Source organism: Carettochelys insculpta, chromosome 6 (assembly GCF_033958435.1).
Source record: "Carettochelys insculpta isolate YL-2023 chromosome 6, ASM3395843v1, whole genome shotgun sequence".
Lineage (NCBI taxonomy): Eukaryota > Metazoa > Chordata > Testudines > Carettochelyidae > Carettochelys > Carettochelys insculpta.
This window is the reverse complement of record NC_134142.1, coordinates 8,975,029-8,991,165: the sequence shown is the minus strand read 5'-3', so window position 1 is coordinate 8,991,165 and position 16,137 is coordinate 8,975,029. Positions and strand designations below refer to the sequence as shown.

The window sequence follows — 16,137 nt, the reverse complement described above, 5'->3', positions numbered from 1 at the left end:
TGAGAGGATTTTAATTAGACAAATCAATTATAACACTGCTACTCTCTATCTATTCTCTTCAAATTTGTGACAAATTTGCATAGATTATGACTAGATATATTCCATTTTATTAAATGGTCATCTAATTGTTTTTAATACATTCAGACTTTCTGTAACAGCAGTATTCAGCCACGCAGACTGACATCCAGCCCTACTCAGAGTGGTTTCACGATAGAAAGACTGACACGGACATAACTATGGACACTACAGAAAAGGTAATGTGGTACAAGCCTGTTTTACTATTGCAGCGATTGAGATAAACGCACATGCTTTTTCATATGCAATGATAATCATCAACTGATTGTATCCACTTAAAATAGTTACTTGTGCCTTGTAGTAATTACAGTTCTGTATTTTAGTTTATTAGAAGCTCTGTTGTGGTTCTAACAAGGATAGTACTACAGTTCATTCTGTACTAGCACATAAGGCAAACTGAAATAGCATTCCTTAAGAAAATTTTTAGAACTAATCCTAGTTGTTTGAGATGGACAAGCACAGAATAATTTGGATAGAGGTAGTCAAAAATGGCAAAAAAAATGAAAAGTCTTAATACACAATCATCACTCTTGGGATGGCTATAACATTTACCTAAAAGTTGAAGTAAAATATAAGCACTATGGAAAACGTTTTCTTACACGCATCAAACGTGTAAAGAAAAAAACTCTACACTGTGGCAATGTGCTAGACTGCATGACCAATGCATTCCTCAGCTTCTGAATTAAAGCAGTTTTATCGTGCTTCAATGATTGCTAAAATTAGGAGCTGCAGTAGTTAGTTCCCAGTACACATGGAGATATTAGACAATAGTTCCAGCTCTGGCCTGTTACACCCGTACAGTCCACAGCAGAGCAATACTTAGCTCTCTCTGCATTCCATATGGGTTCCTCCCTGCCACTCTCAAAACCACTAATTTAGATGTTACAATTTTACTAGTTTATGGAAGAAAGTCCAAGTTGCTGTAGGAAAGAAACGACAGCTGAGAAAACAGAGAGGGGTGTCGCTTGCATTGCCTGGCAGGCAAAGAGCTGTTTTCACCAAGGTATCTAAACCAAAATAAGTTATGCCTCCCATGTTTGACAGCTTCCGTTGTTCTAGACTGAGGCCCTCATACGGTTATTCTTTGAAGTTAAGTGTTTTTTATAAAATTAAAATACTATCTGGCTGTATAGGTTATCGAGAAACATTTCAGAGTGTGGCACTTTCGGAGGGGCGGTGGGGAGAGTGTATGTATTGTATACAGTAATTGAAACCTGGGGAAGGGATTCAATTGAAACTAAAACTTAAATGATCATTGCTCAAAATAATCAAACTGTAACAAATATAGTTTGGTTAAAGGATTTTGAGCAATGATCATTTAAGTTTTAGTTCCAATTGAATCCCCTCCCCAGGTTTCAACCATGGAATCCTTAAACAAAAAGTAGTACCAAACCCTCTTCCACATGGACAGGCAACAGGAAATTGTTACACATGCTAAGAGCTTTTTAAATTAGATTACATTTCCTGATGTGTGCTTTTGGTACAATGTATCTGGAGACATCAATTTTACCAATGGAGAATTTTGTATAGGTTATTTATCAAAATACTTATCTAAATGGAACATGATCATTAATATCAGAAGTAAGCAGCACATGCAGTACCTAAAGAATTATAATGACTGCTCTTTTAACTGAAGAGGTAAAGAGAAGGTACATATGAAAGACAAATAAGTTTTATTCAACTGTTGAGGAAGGAAAATGATATAAAATGCCAGAAAATGCACCGACTTTCTTAAAATTTGCCGAGTTCAACCATTTGGGTATCTTTAGAGAGCCACACAGTAATTATTATGAGAATACATCTTACTTCTTAACTTGGGCAGCAACAATTGCCACATTTTCAGAACTGTACAGAACACACTTCCATTGCCGACCTGTAGCTTGCATCAGTTACTTGCTTATGGTGTTAAACATTCACTTGTAATAAGATCATAGCCAAGAGGTACATCATTATTTCTCTTTTTCTATACATTAATCCAATATCTGCAGTGCAGTTGATCATAAACTATGTGGTTAATTTAAACAGGTTTGTAGTCCAGCTTTGACTCCAGCTTCTTAGAATCAGCTACTTTTCTAACAGCTTTCATGAAGTCTTCCTGAACCACGAAGTCATGATCAGCACGAATTGCAAACATACCTGTGAAGAACAATTTGAAAACCTGCTGAACATTTATATACAGTTAATGTTATTAGCAGAATTAACAGAGAACTGAGACATTGCATAAAGTTTATCACTTTGTAATTAAAACATTGAAAGGATTGAAGTTAAAAGTTACATACTCCATATGGAAAGTCAGTAAGTAACTTTAATCAGTTTTGTATTTTTTCTTTTTCATACACCTCAGACATGTTTAGAAGCAGAGTAAATATTCTGGAATAAAGTCACCTTTTTATTCACAGAAGGAGCACCCAGACAATGCAGTTATACCACCTTAGCTCTGAAGTTATTAGTCCATTACAACTATGCCAGTCAGATTCCCAGTCTAGACAAATTTTGAGCAGATGATTTTTTTTTGATGTAGACTAAGCTGGAACGCATAAGATAGCAATCCAAAGTATTACTTTCTGTGCAGCTTATATCACTGCATAAGCCATAAAAAAAAGCAGTGTTGTCCAAGATGGGTAGACATGTTTCATCTGGTTTCAGGGAACTTCATTTTACTACTTCCCCCCACAGTTTAAGCGTAGGGGCATATATACAGGTCCCTTCCCATTTGAATTTCACCGTAATGCCAGTGTTCCAAGAGATGAATTTTTATAGCACTCTGAAACTTACTAGTGAAAACACACTAAAAGAACTCTTCTGTTAATCAAAGTTTTCAAGCACCAATATAAAAATGCAAATGCTAACTGACCCTCAAGAATGAATGCATTTGAAACAATGCAATTTTCAATTTCATACTCATTTATACTAAAAACAGATCAGAAAAATGAGCCACAAGTATTTAGCATTTAAAGCAAGCCTCAGAATACCAGAATGAAGAACTGAGCAAACAGATACAAGCGAGAAGCCTCTTACCTGCTTCAGTACACACATTTCTCAGATCTGCTCCATTAAAGCCATCTGAAAGCTTCACAATTGCTTCATAATCTATTAATGAAACAGGAACGCCAATTATCTAGATGTATGAATCAGTTTATGTTCCACTGCAGTGCAGAATCAACTATAAAATACCAAACATTTTGCTTTGATTCTCACTGCAAGTGAAAAATTATCAGCTACACTGATGTACCTGCATCTACATACAAATCTAGCTCAGCTAAGATAAAATAACCCCAGTAATTTTTAACTTGCATATACATACAATAGAATTGAAAAAGATGTATGTTAGAGTTGAGATTCAGATGCATCTAAAAATAATTTCAAACATACATTATTCCCACAATAGCCATAATTTGACCCCCTTACACAACTCTAGTGTTTACAGTGGGATTTACAAAAAAAAAGGCATTAAAAGCCCCATCTACCACCATTACACATGCACGAAATGTATACCAGGGTTAGATTTTAGGGTGCATAAACTAACAAATTCTGTACATTTCAGAGCTCCAAATTTTTGACCGCATATTCAATTTTTAATTAGTACAAAATATTGAGGGTCTGAATTAGCAAAACCATTTCTCCATAACTTTTTATTCACCTATCTTAAACGAAGAATCTGATATTCACCAGACTTTTAAAAATAGTTGCCCTTTTCATTATGAACGCCACAAGGGACATTAGCTAAAAAAGTGTTTTTATTTTATGTTATAAATCTGAAAACATGGGACTAGTATTGACACCTGAGTTATTACTGTAAGTGCGAGGCATTCTAGTTTAACAAATGTCCATATATTGGTAAGATCACAAAAATGGAAACAGCTTGTAGATTGCTTATCTTCCCAAAGAATTTTAAAAGTTATAGCCAGGACTTGAGAAGTCTGACACCTACTGACCAGACAGACACAAAACTGCTGTCCCTCACACTAGGTCCAAGCATGAAAGTACCCTGCTAGAGAGCATAATACAGCTTATACTCATCTCTCTGGAAAAGTATGTGCTGGGGTTCCTTTACAGGAGGCTATCTGGATTCAACTTTACCACTCTCTTTTGTAACCTGCTGTAGGTAGCAGGTGTCTGAAACTGAGATCCTCCCTCTGGCTTCTGTGAGGGAGGGGCAGCTGTACTTTTCCTCTTCCCATCTCACATCTGAAACACTACAGCCAGGGAAAAAGCCCTCCACTGGCGGTGAAGAGATGAGCTGTTCCCACTATCTTTACTTTCCTGTTTTCATGTCCTCTTCACCAGACCCCTGGAATTCTTCCCCTCTTCCCAAGTTCTCATTATAGCTGACACTCTGAAATTGCTTGTCACAGATTTCCTGAAGGAAATCTCAGAATGAAGCCATCAAGATTCTGGACATTCTGCAGTGACATAACTGACTATTATCTTCTCTGTTTCATTCTACAGCTGCATATCCCAGCCATGTCCCACATAAGGCCCTACTCCTTAACAGCAAGTGCATTCTTCTTCAAGGCACAGCAAAACTTAACAGCAGTATCACCGCAATTAAAGATTTCCATGTAAAACTCACTTTTTAGTTGCTCAAAACTTTCAGAGTTTTCCTTTTGAACAGAAATATACTTGTTTGTTCTGAAACCCATATATAGTTCACAGGATTTTATGTATTTATTTTTGGGAGGATGATAATGGAAATGTTTGCTTACAGCAAGGTGTTCCATAACAAAGGAAAGAGTCAAATCAGTTTCTCTAATTCACAGCCAAATTTAGGAGGGTTACTAAATCCGTAACCCTCAACATTTTCAACAAAATGAAGTCCAGTATGAATCTATTTAAAAAAAAACCCACATTGAGGAGCATTTTTGGAAGGTTGGTGTTAGGGTAACCAGTTCACCCTCCCCTCATTTTTAACTTTCAAAGTAGTATTTAATCAGCTCTACATACTTACCTATTTCACCATGTTTAGTTATAGGACCTGCATGAATCTTCAGTATATCTAATCTGGCTTGTTCATTTGGTAAATCAATATCTAAAGAGAGAAGTTTGGGTTTTTTTAAATTGAAACGGGTGACCAAGGGCAATGTGCAGAATTACACGTGCTTAAGAAAGAAGATGTCTCAACTCACGGATTTTTCTGTCTAATCTTCCAGGACGCAGCAATGCGGGATCCAAAGTATCTGGTCTATTTGTAGCCATGATCATTTTAACTCTGTGCAGAGTGTCAAATCCATCCATTTGATTCAATAACTGGAAGAAATGGACTTTTTTTGAACACAGAATTTAAAAAACAAACTTACTATGTTCATAAGTAGCTCATGCTGTCTTCCACACACTTCGTCTGCAATGATCACTTGTGAAAGTGATCTGTGGAAACAATCCTAAAACAATACTACCAACTTAACAAATGTGATGATCCAAGAATACCACAGATCTCCATGTATTTCATAATGGGGGGATCTTAAAGAAATATGGATAAGAGTCCAGAAAAAAAATAGCTCAACTATGGAATAATCTTTTTCCCTCCAAATAATAAATGCCAGAAATTGGCAGCTATGCACTTTCAATATATTGCACAAAGGATGGTTCACACAAACTGTTTGGAGACCAGCCCCTAGAATATTCAACTGTCGTTAAGGACATTTAATTAGATATCTCTAGTTCTGCTATGGAAAAGGAACTATTAGCGGTGATGCTTTTATACTAGAATTGAGGCAAATATAGTTGCTTAATATATCTTCTTTTTGGACTCAGAAAACTGACAAACCATACTGCGGGGGGTGAGGACCAATATTCGCACCACCAGTCCTAGAATTCTTATAAAGAATATTTTACTGATTTTGGGTTTTAAAAAAATTCTCTTTGCATGACTGATTGTTCTGGTTCCAATTAACTTAGTTCATGGTTGTATTTACTATCCCAACTGAAGACAATATGCATTTTGAACATTAAACATTAGACATCTTCTGAACAGAAAGCCTCTAATCTGCAGAGATTTCTTCCCTTGAAAGAGTGTATGCCCTCCAACATCTAAACAAGATATCTTAAGTGTTGGTGTAGCCAGCTCTTGGGGACGAAGCAAAGCCTGAGTTCAAGCCTTGGAAGATAAAGACTCAAGTCACTTTTGAAGTTAATTACATGCAAATAAGAGGCCCATGTGTTTTAGATCTCAGTTTTAATTGCCCTTCTTTTTGGTGTGGTATCCCTGCTAACATGACACCAATGCAGCAACAGTTCTAACAATTCTGATAATATTGATTTGTATATTTATTATTCACTTTACTACAAAAGACTGCATTTTGGACACCTACCTCCATTAAGGTTCTCTGAATTTCTCTGTCAGCTGAAGTTCCCTCAGAAAAACGACGGCCACCTATAGTGCATATTAAATTTAGAAGTTAAAAAAAAATCCATGTAGTTAAGGGTCTAAATGGTTTCCAAGCTAAAAAAAGGTGTTAAAAGTACTAAAAATCAAATCAAGTGTTAGGTACAGTTAAATGCACGTTAAAGAGTGCTATGTATCTTGGTCAAAGATCCAAACAAACAAACAGTTCTTTTTAAGTTAGCTATAATGGTTCCAAGAGCAAGCTGAAAGGAAAAGTCTCCTTTACTCCGTTCATGCTGCACAGAAAGGCTCCCTGATAATCAACTTCATATTAGTCTTTTTAGAGATTAACGTCAGAGCTGGCTTAAATATTTTCAAGAGACTTTAGCTATCTTACAGTCCATTAGCCTTACCAATAGCATCTATTTCATCCATGAAAATGATACATGGCTGATGATCTCTGGCATAGTTGAACATTTCTCTGATCAAGCGAGCGCTTTCACCAATGTACTTGTCTACAATAGAACTAGACACGACCTGTTGAAAATGAACAGGTAACATGAGCAAACAGACTGAAGTACAACCAGAGGGACCATCACTATTTGAAAATAAAGCTGTCACTTTACCTTTAAGAAATTGCAGTCCAGTTGGCTTGCAACAGCTCTGGCTAGGAGCGTTTTCCCAGTACCTGAATGGACAAAGATCGAAAGTGATTATCTTGCAGACTAATTGCCAAATATATTTCAGGGGTGTATCCTTTTAGACTTCTGCAACCACAGGTTCCCAAGGGGGCAGCTCAGCACCAATTACATTGTAAGGGAGAGGTGCCCAAACTGTAGCGCATATCCCTACCACCCAGAGAGGTACAGAGGAAGAACGGGGATGTTTAGCTAGAGCCTAGGGTGAGCAGAGTAGGAACATCTCTCAGCTCCACTCCAGCACTCCCACTGCTGCCCCATGCTTTGGCCCCAGCCCACCTCCCAGTTGTCACACTCTTATCCCTATCCACTTTCCCCACTCCCAGAGTCCCAGCTTTGCTCAAGCCCCCAGGGAGTGGGATGCATGGATGAGACAATTAGGGGTCTACAGTAAAAAGTCTGAAGACCGCTGTTGTAAGAACTGAAATTCAGATGCCGAGACGACAGGATTAAGGATATGCGGTCTCAATCTGCCTTAATTATGGCCAGAATTCAAAACTGATAATAAAAGACATCTACATATTGTACTCACCAGGTGGACCATACAGCAAGCAGCCTTTTGGAGGTATAATTCCCACACGCTGGAATAATTCTGGATTTGTAAGTGGTAACTCTATTACCTGATTTAAAAGGCAGTAAGCAGTTTTTAGTTTTAAACAGATCCTTGTCTCTGTTGCTCTGTGCTTAGACACTATGGTATACATTGTCCCATAAATATATTTCTACAGACTTCACAATAATTTTTGTATTTTTTCCTCCTAGAATCCCAAATACAATCTCTTTATACAGGATAAAAAACAACAAGCAGTCTGGTAGCACATTAAACACTAAAATATATTTATTAGGAATGAGCTTTCGTGAGTAAAGCCAGTCTGAAGTGGATCTTACCCACGAAAGCTCATTACCTAATAAGTAAAATTGTTAGTCTAAGTGCTACAGGACTGCTTGTTTTTTCTGAAGCTACAGACTAACACGGCTATCCTCTAGGATCAAAAGGAGTTGGCTAGAGAAATGCTGCAAGGGAGCTTTTCCTTGCCTGCTTTATGGATTAACTCTGAGGAGCACTGCAATTCCATCTTTGCTCTTATTCCAATCCCTCCTACGTCTTGTCTGAAAACTTTCTTGTAGCTTGCTCCCTTGGACAATGTTCTATCCCTAGCACACACCTGAATCCAGAGTAACTCCAATTATTTCAATAGTTATTCCAGTGCAAACACCGCTTTGTCATTCTCCTCCACTTTGCTTTGCACTGTTACTTTATGATACCCCCATCAACTGGAAGCTGCTTTCAAACCCGCCTACAACAGTACAGCTTCCCAGTGTTGATCTCATTTGCATCTCCACACTTTCTTGTGCCTGAATTATTGATATGCATGTGATACTCCTCAGAGTGAGATAACTAGCAACCTGGTATGCAGCCACTATACTTTATGAGGCTTTGCTGAGCACTATGTACACTTCTGGAGATCAAAAAGTTGTTTTTAAATCATGTCCTAAAAATCTCTCCTTCCTCCGTTAAGTTAATAAGGTGGAAGTATAAAGCTAGTCTGGTAGATAAATAACCATGAGACTGAATATTAAAGTTAAGATAAAAATATATATAACATGATGTTATTTATATACTTATGATGCAGAAAGACAAACCCTCCCCGTTCCCTGTCAGAAAATTATCAGCATATGTACCTCTTCTGAACATCTTGAAATAGCATGCATTAGACTTCTACACCTTGCAACCTGCCCAACTGGCTCAGTACGAAGTACAATTTTTCCTCTGAGTAGATACCCCTATTCAGTACATATTTCTGTAATTAAAACATTCAGTACCTCTCTCAGCTCCCTGATTTGTTCAGATAAGCCTCCAATTTCAGAATAAGAAACGTTTCCAGGATCTTCATGAGACATATTGTAAACCAATGGATCCACTTCCCTTGGCAAGTATCTGTAACATTAATACATAGATATTATCTTTTCTTTCTGCGCAGATGATATTCAGTCATTTAAATACACTTTGTGCTGGTTGACAAATTATTGTTTTCCCTGTGAAAAAGGGGACATTTTCCCTCAAAATTTATAAAACACTTTTGCAATAAAACTTAAATGGGTAGTTAGAAACTGTTAAAAATTAAACATTTGGGGCAATTTTCAACAAAATACCCATAACTAACAAAAATCAAACATTTTCTACAGAAGTTTGTTTTGATTAAGAAGTCATTTCAAACAATACATTTTGTCCAGCTGTAATAAAATCAGTGAGGTCGACCTTGAAGTATCTGCCCATACAATGTACTTGAAAGTTTTTTTAAAGCACTTTAAGATTTATTATCCATACCTAGCATCTGCAGTATGTTTACACCAACTCTATCCTTCACAAAAGAAAAAAATTGGTGGCAAAAGCTTACCTCATAATTGTTAGTGTGGTCATGTCCAGAGCAACTCTTGTCCCAGGCTTCAGCTTACTTTTGTCAAGCTAGTTTCACAAGAGATTTTTGTATTAGAAATTGACTCAAACAGCCAAGTGATGGAATTCCATATTTCTGCAGTAATTGTTCTTGTTTGGTATGAGAGAAAGAGTTTAATCTCAGCAAGAATTCAGATGGTGATTTTTCCTTCTCCCTCACATGCAAGTGAAGAGAACTGATCCATGGGAATCTAATGGTTTACAACACCCCTGCAATTTGGAGAGGCAGTTTTGCTGGCCACATATTCCTACACTCTGCTTCCTGCTGCTCAGCTCAGTCCTGACTCATGGTGGTGCTTCACCCCTCACACTGCATTATCTGCAATGCAATTGCAAGTTTTACAAAAAATGGCCAATTAAAAAATGGATATCCTGCCTAAATCAGAACTCTGGTACTCTCCATACTTGGCAGACCCACTTGCACCAAACAAAATCACACTAATCCGTGCCAGGACAGTACACAGGAAACTATTTCACTTGATATTTCACCATTTAGGGAACAGCGATGGATAAATATATGCTGGTTGCCTGGCACCATGCTTAGGCTCTGGGCATTTTACAAGACTAAAATATTTTATTCAAGAGTTACACCTGTCTTGCTCAGATGCAAGCTAGCCCATTCACATCAATCCTTCCATGCCCCAAAATTAGGTGCAGGTTGAACCTCTCTCTAGTCTGGCATCCTTGGGATGCGTCTGGTGCCAAATGAGAGAACGTGCCAAACTACAGGAAATCAATATCGTCTAGCAGCATTACCAACACTTCCACAGCTTACTGGGCTCTTAGAAGACATTTAGAGGTAAGTTACAGCTAAATAGCAGCACAGAACACAGAGCCAGGACTGGCGGCGGGAAACAAACTTTATGGGACCACAGGAAACTTGGCCACACCCCTAACATCCAGCTAACTGCATTCACACCGGACTACAGATGTTGCTGGACAACACTGTGCAGGATTAGAGAGGTTCAACCTGTATCTCTAATTCCATACAAAATGCTTTGTTTATGCTGCTGCACTATTTACAATAAGCAGGCCTGTACTATATAAACTGAGTAGGGCATGTGGGAGAACCTATGGCCCGTGGACTAGATCCAGCCCTGGCTTACCTGGAGCCAGCTTGGGGCGAGGCTCAGGGGTTCCCCCTGCACCATGGTGAGCCAGCACTTGTGCTACAGCCCTGGGACAAGTCAGAGTCTCTACGCCACCCCCCACAACAAGGCTGGAGCATAAGCACTAGCTCGCCCCGAGTTTTGTGGGTGAAGTGAACGTCTCTCTCTTTTTTTCCCTTATCACTTGGGGGCTAGGACAGTTAGGTTGTTTTTGTCTTGCTTCTCTCCAGTGTATGGCCCCCAGCTGATTTTTCCGTGGGTCACTGCCCCCCATTGAAAAAAAGTTTCCCCATCTGTGATCTAGGGAATGAAGTTCTAAAAACTATGCAGCTACTAGAGTTTGGATTACTCAAGTTAAAAAAATTTCCAGACATGCCATTCCCAGGTGTATTTTTGTACATATTTAGCCACTGTTTGTCAAGATACATGGAAAAACTGGCCAAATACTAGTGTGTCACACTGTAGTTTTGAAGTTTTCAAAAACTGAGGAACCAAAGCATATCTACGCAGCAAGATTTAGAGTTATGGGACTAAGTTTATTGCACTGTTGAACAATTGTGACACTTGTACCACAACTCTGAATTTTGCCAGGTAGTTGGGCCCTTAAAGAAATCCTACAAGGATGATAGGCAGACTGAGCTATTGGTTTTCCTTTCCTCTGTAACTGGAAGCATTTATTGGACAGCACCAATACCTCTTCGTTTCCCTAAATACCATTAGAAGCCCAGCACATATATACATCGCTTGACAAAAACAGAATGAACATGTTGTGGAAATTGAAAAAAAACTGGTAAAGCGACATCTGAATATCAAATTCTGGGCAGTCTTTTAAAGCCATTCTGTAAAGTGTAAAGCTGTCTAGGCAAATAGAATTTACATAATCCAAACGAATACTTCAGTCTACTTTATGTTTCATAGATTTTTTTTTTGAATGTTTTTAATAAACCACAGTCTACAAAGGTTTTCAACTTCAATTTTGTACATTAACAGTTGAGGAACCCAGAGAATGTATCAGGAGTGCAGAACACTTGCAACTTTAATCAGTCTATCAACCGGTTTGTATTTTTTTTTTAAGTGTAAAGTTAGTATGTACAATGACGTTTGATTTCCTTCTTTTCTTGTGCAGATTAACAAACTATTATTATGTCACATTGTTTCCTTTACAGAAAAAGTATCTTTCCTTCTTGTTTAAATTTTTCTAAACAAGGGAGACTATTAGGATTATGTCAGAAGTCCCAGTAATAGCTACCTCCTTCCAAGAATATTAAAAACACTGAATGATTAAAAAAACAGAAGTGTAAGATTGCTTACATCTTCCTGAAAGTTGACTTTTCACCCTTCATCTATTTTGTCATCCTTTCTTTAGAAGATACTGTTAAAGGGCAAGTTTCAAGTTTAATATGCAGTTGTATTCACTTCTCGTTTTCTACATAAAGAAACTGCATAGCAATATCACCACCTAAAGATTAATTTGTGCTCCATCTGCTAGTTCTATAACTGTAGAACACTTTCAATGAACAGGTCTTATATAAAAAGTGGCTGAAAATCATCTTGGAAAGTAGATTAAAAAAATACAGCATCAGATTGGCTATTCCCTGCTATACATCATAAATGGATTACACTTTCAGTCCATGTCATTCAGTAGCCCATTAACAGGATTTTACTGTTTTCTTTCCAGCACCAACTGTCCAAAATGTCATAATTGGCAAAAGCAATAGCATCAGCTCTTCGTTTTCATTTTGACAGCAGTACATGAGGTAGCAGGAAAAAAGTGAAGACGACAAGCATTTCCTGCAATAGCCCTTTGTAACACCAGCACCTCACATTTATACAAAAATCCCAGGAGTGGCAAGTTTATACCTGCTCGCATGGCTAGAAAGGAGATTATTTTGTGTGAAATGTACTTAGCTCTCATGGCCAGACACCAGATGCTAGACATGTCCTATAATAAAGCTGTAGCTAATTTTTGATAGTTACAAAAAAAATAAGGAGCAAGTGGGGCAGACTATCAGGATTTCAAGGGGAAAAACAATTCCATGAGTTAGGCTTAATTCACTAGAGTCTGAATTGAGTTTTAAAGAAAAAGGTCACAAAGGAAAGGTGTGCAGACCCTGTGGTTAGTGATGGAGAGTCCAAGTTTCTAAGACCTTATCGGGAATAGCGTGGACAAACTTGCTCATTCAAGAAAGCAGAATTCAAGTTGGCAGAGGTACAGAGAAGTACCACTGGGATGATAAGGGGAATGGAGACTATCTTGAGAAAAGACTAAAAAAGCTTGGCTGGTTTAGCCTAGCAAAACAAAGACCGAGAGGGAACAGGATTACACTTTCTAAATACAGCAAACGAGAGAACACCAGGGAGGGAGAAGAACTAAGCATAGCACAGGAAAAAAATGGAGATAAAGTGGCCATGAATAGGTTTAGGCTAGAAATTAGGGTTCTAAACATTAAAGGAATGAGTTTCTGGAATAGCCTTAACAGCTTATACTTAACTTTAGAAGAAAAATCAAGCTGAAAATCCCAATGTCCTGAACTGTTTACACTTTGCTTTACTATTCTCATGAATTCATTTCAGCATTACTTGCATGTCACTACTTATCACTAGTGTGAAGAGAGCATCACATCTATATGGCCAAGCTGCTTAAAGAGTTAAGTATGAACTTGCTAATTTTAAAAATGTAACATATGAACAGTGAATACTTAATAGCAGAGCAAGATATTTAAAAATAACTGAGCAAAGCAGTTACCTGACGACGACAGCCAACCACATATCTTGGTCCATTCGTAGCTTTCACAATGACTAGACACAAGAGAAAATTACTTTTTAATCCCCTTAATTGCTGATGCAAAAGAAGTAGCAATTTTACAAAATTTTCAGAGTGATGTCTAATTAGTAATGCTCTATTTCACTCATTAAAAAAAAAATCAATTATTGGCTTATTTTGAACACTAGAATTTTGAAAAAAGTAAAACATAGAACTTAAGAAACTTACATTTCTCTTCTGTTAACTGTTTAAGAACCTCACCAACAATCTTTGGAAAAAATGAAAAATAGTATTAGTGACACCTATGAAATTATATTAGTATATGGAATATTTAACACATACTCACAACTCTGTTTCTGCTTGTCATCTGCTACACCCTGTTTTGCTCCATAGGAGAAGCCTATTAATTTTATTTCTTTCTCATTCCATACACCAGGAACAGCCATTAAAAATAAATCCACTCTGTGTACTCACGCATTTACTCTGATGGTATCATATCCTGTTCATATCCTTCAATTTTAAATGTGTGTGACAATAATTTGTTACACACAACTTACCACACAATGCCATATAAAGTGTGTCATTATATATAACACGTACCTGTCCCACACTTTGCAAAGCCTTGAGGTCATTTTCAGATTTTTCATACTGTTTGGTAAGCTCTTTTAGTTGTTCCCTTACTGGAAAGAGAAAAAAGGATTTGCTACAACTGTAATCTACTAGCAACCAAATGCCAGGGCTGGCCAATTTGCAGAGAAGATATAACTGAATTTAACCATTTCAGGGTAAAGTTGATATAGGAGAACCGGCAATTGGCTATTCTTGCTAAATGCAGTAACTTTATCCCAGTACAACGATACTCAGCTATTAACTCTGGCTTGCGGCCCAGGTATCCTAGACCAAGGTCTAGAGAATGCCAATGGAAAAAACAAAGGACTTTAATCACCTGTCAAGTCACATATATCTCTGGCCTTGTGCCAAGAGTGTTAGCTGGGCTGAGCCTAACCCCTCACTGCCTAACAACCAGTCAGGGTGACGGAGCTGGGATAGAGCATGTCTCTCCAAGATGTGGATTCCGTAAGCACAGAATCAACCCTTCCCCCCTGCCCCCTTTCAAAGGATCAGGGCAGTGGTCAGAGCCCCCATCCCAGCCACAATGGACACCCAGGGGCTGCAAAACAGGAACTATGAGCCTCCAGGTGCGCTAACCCTCCCAGATTAGTCAGAAGTATCCCAGAATCGACCTCCCAGTAGCTACTGAACCCAATGTGAGACACTTCAATAGCTGTTAAAAGTCCAAGCGGCAGCACAGCCAGGATAAGGTAGGCTCCCCACCTGCCCCGGCTACATGCAGCTCCCAGAAACAACTGGCGTGTCCCTCAGTTTTCAGCCACAGGGTCAGCCAAGGAGCCTCTGCACGGTGCCACCACCCCAAGCACTGATTCTGCAGGTCCCACTGGCCAGGAGCCACAGCCTGTGGGACTGGGGGAGCAGTGCCAGGTGCACACAGAGCCACCTGGCGCACCGGCACTTAGGAGCCAGGCTGGCCGGCTGCTTCTGGAGGTAAGTCCTGCCCGGCTGAAGTCCCCACCTCCCACCCCCTCCTGCGCCCTTCACCCCAACCCCCTCCCGCAGCCCACACCGCCTGAACCCTTGTGAGGGCGGGGGCGGGGCCTCAGGGCAGGGGGCGGGGCCAGGGAGATCGGGTTTGTGCAACTGGACAGATGGCAACCCCAGCCCCCACCCAAAACGGGCCCGGCCGCCCCTCCCCACTTCCTGCTTCCCGGGGGCCCGGGCCGCCCCCCGCCCCCGGGGCCCGGGCCGGCCACTCTCCTCTCTCCGCTCCCCGGCCAGGCCGCTGGGCCCCGTGCGGCGGCTCGGCCGATGGTGCGGGCGCGGGCGCGCGGCGGCCCGGCTCCCGCCCTGGCCCGGCGGCGCGCGGCGCTCACACTCCTTGAGGCGCCCGTCGATCTCCTTGTGCTCCAGCAGCTTCTTGCGGTAATCCTGCAGCGCCTTGTCTCTCGGGTCCGCCATGATGAGCAGGCGCCGCTCATAGGGAATGCCGGGAAGGGCCATGGCCGCCGGGGGCAGGGCCGCGCGCCGCCACCTCCCCCGGCCCCGCCCCGCCCTGCCCCGCGCGCGCGCCCCGCCCCGCCCCCTCCCCGGCCGACAGCGCCTCCCACCGCCGCGGAGGGGCAGGGGGCCGCCTGCCGCGAGCCCCATCACCCCGCTGGGTCCTAGCGCCGGGAGCTCGCAGCGGGAAAGGGGCCAGGGGCGGGCCGCGATCGGCCCAGCTGCCCGCAGCCGTCCGCGCAGCCCGCTTAGCTGCCCGCACAGGCGGTGCTTGCCGCAGGCGTAAGGTTCGGCACTCACAGATCACCTCACCGGCGGGAGTCTGCACAAGGTTCCTCTCCCCGGCTCAGTCCTTCCAGACGTCCCGTAGAAGTCCGGGTCCTGCCTCTGCTTTACTCCGCTGAGTCTGGTGTCCTTGGGTCCCCTGTGCTGATGTAACCCTTCTGCCGGAAGGAGTGGGCAGCAGCCAGGGCCGGGTTCATACCTAGGGGCTCCTTTTCATCCATCTCACTTAGGCCTCCAGCCCCCCAGGCGGTAGCCTGGGAAATTCACACGCGCCTGCGAGGGACAATGCTTCCCCACTCGCAAGCACAGTGTCTGAGTGTGCCTCACCTGCTACCCATCAGGCTGTGTTTGCA

At 40.9% G+C, this 16,137-nt stretch overlaps 1 protein-coding gene across 1 annotated transcript; it reads right to left on the bottom strand.

The window, feature by feature from the left end:
* Window positions 1–1,731: 1,731 nt before the first annotated feature.
* On the bottom strand, window positions 1,732–15,518 carry PSMC6 (proteasome 26S subunit, ATPase 6). The gene is made up of 14 exons (XM_074996220.1): window positions 15,376–15,518; window positions 14,027–14,106; window positions 13,655–13,694; window positions 13,409–13,461; window positions 9,495–9,562; window positions 8,920–9,034; window positions 7,628–7,715; window positions 7,024–7,085; window positions 6,811–6,934; window positions 6,384–6,445; window positions 5,202–5,322; window positions 5,024–5,104; window positions 3,094–3,165; window positions 1,732–2,211 (listed from the first exon to the last, which is right to left on the bottom strand). Exons 1-14 carry the CDS (start codon window positions 15,500–15,502, stop codon window positions 2,093–2,095), a joined length of 1,212 nt encoding a protein of 403 aa, XP_074852321.1. The 5' UTR covers window positions 15,503–15,518; the 3' UTR covers window positions 1,732–2,092.
* Window positions 15,519–16,137: the final 619 nt, after the last annotated feature.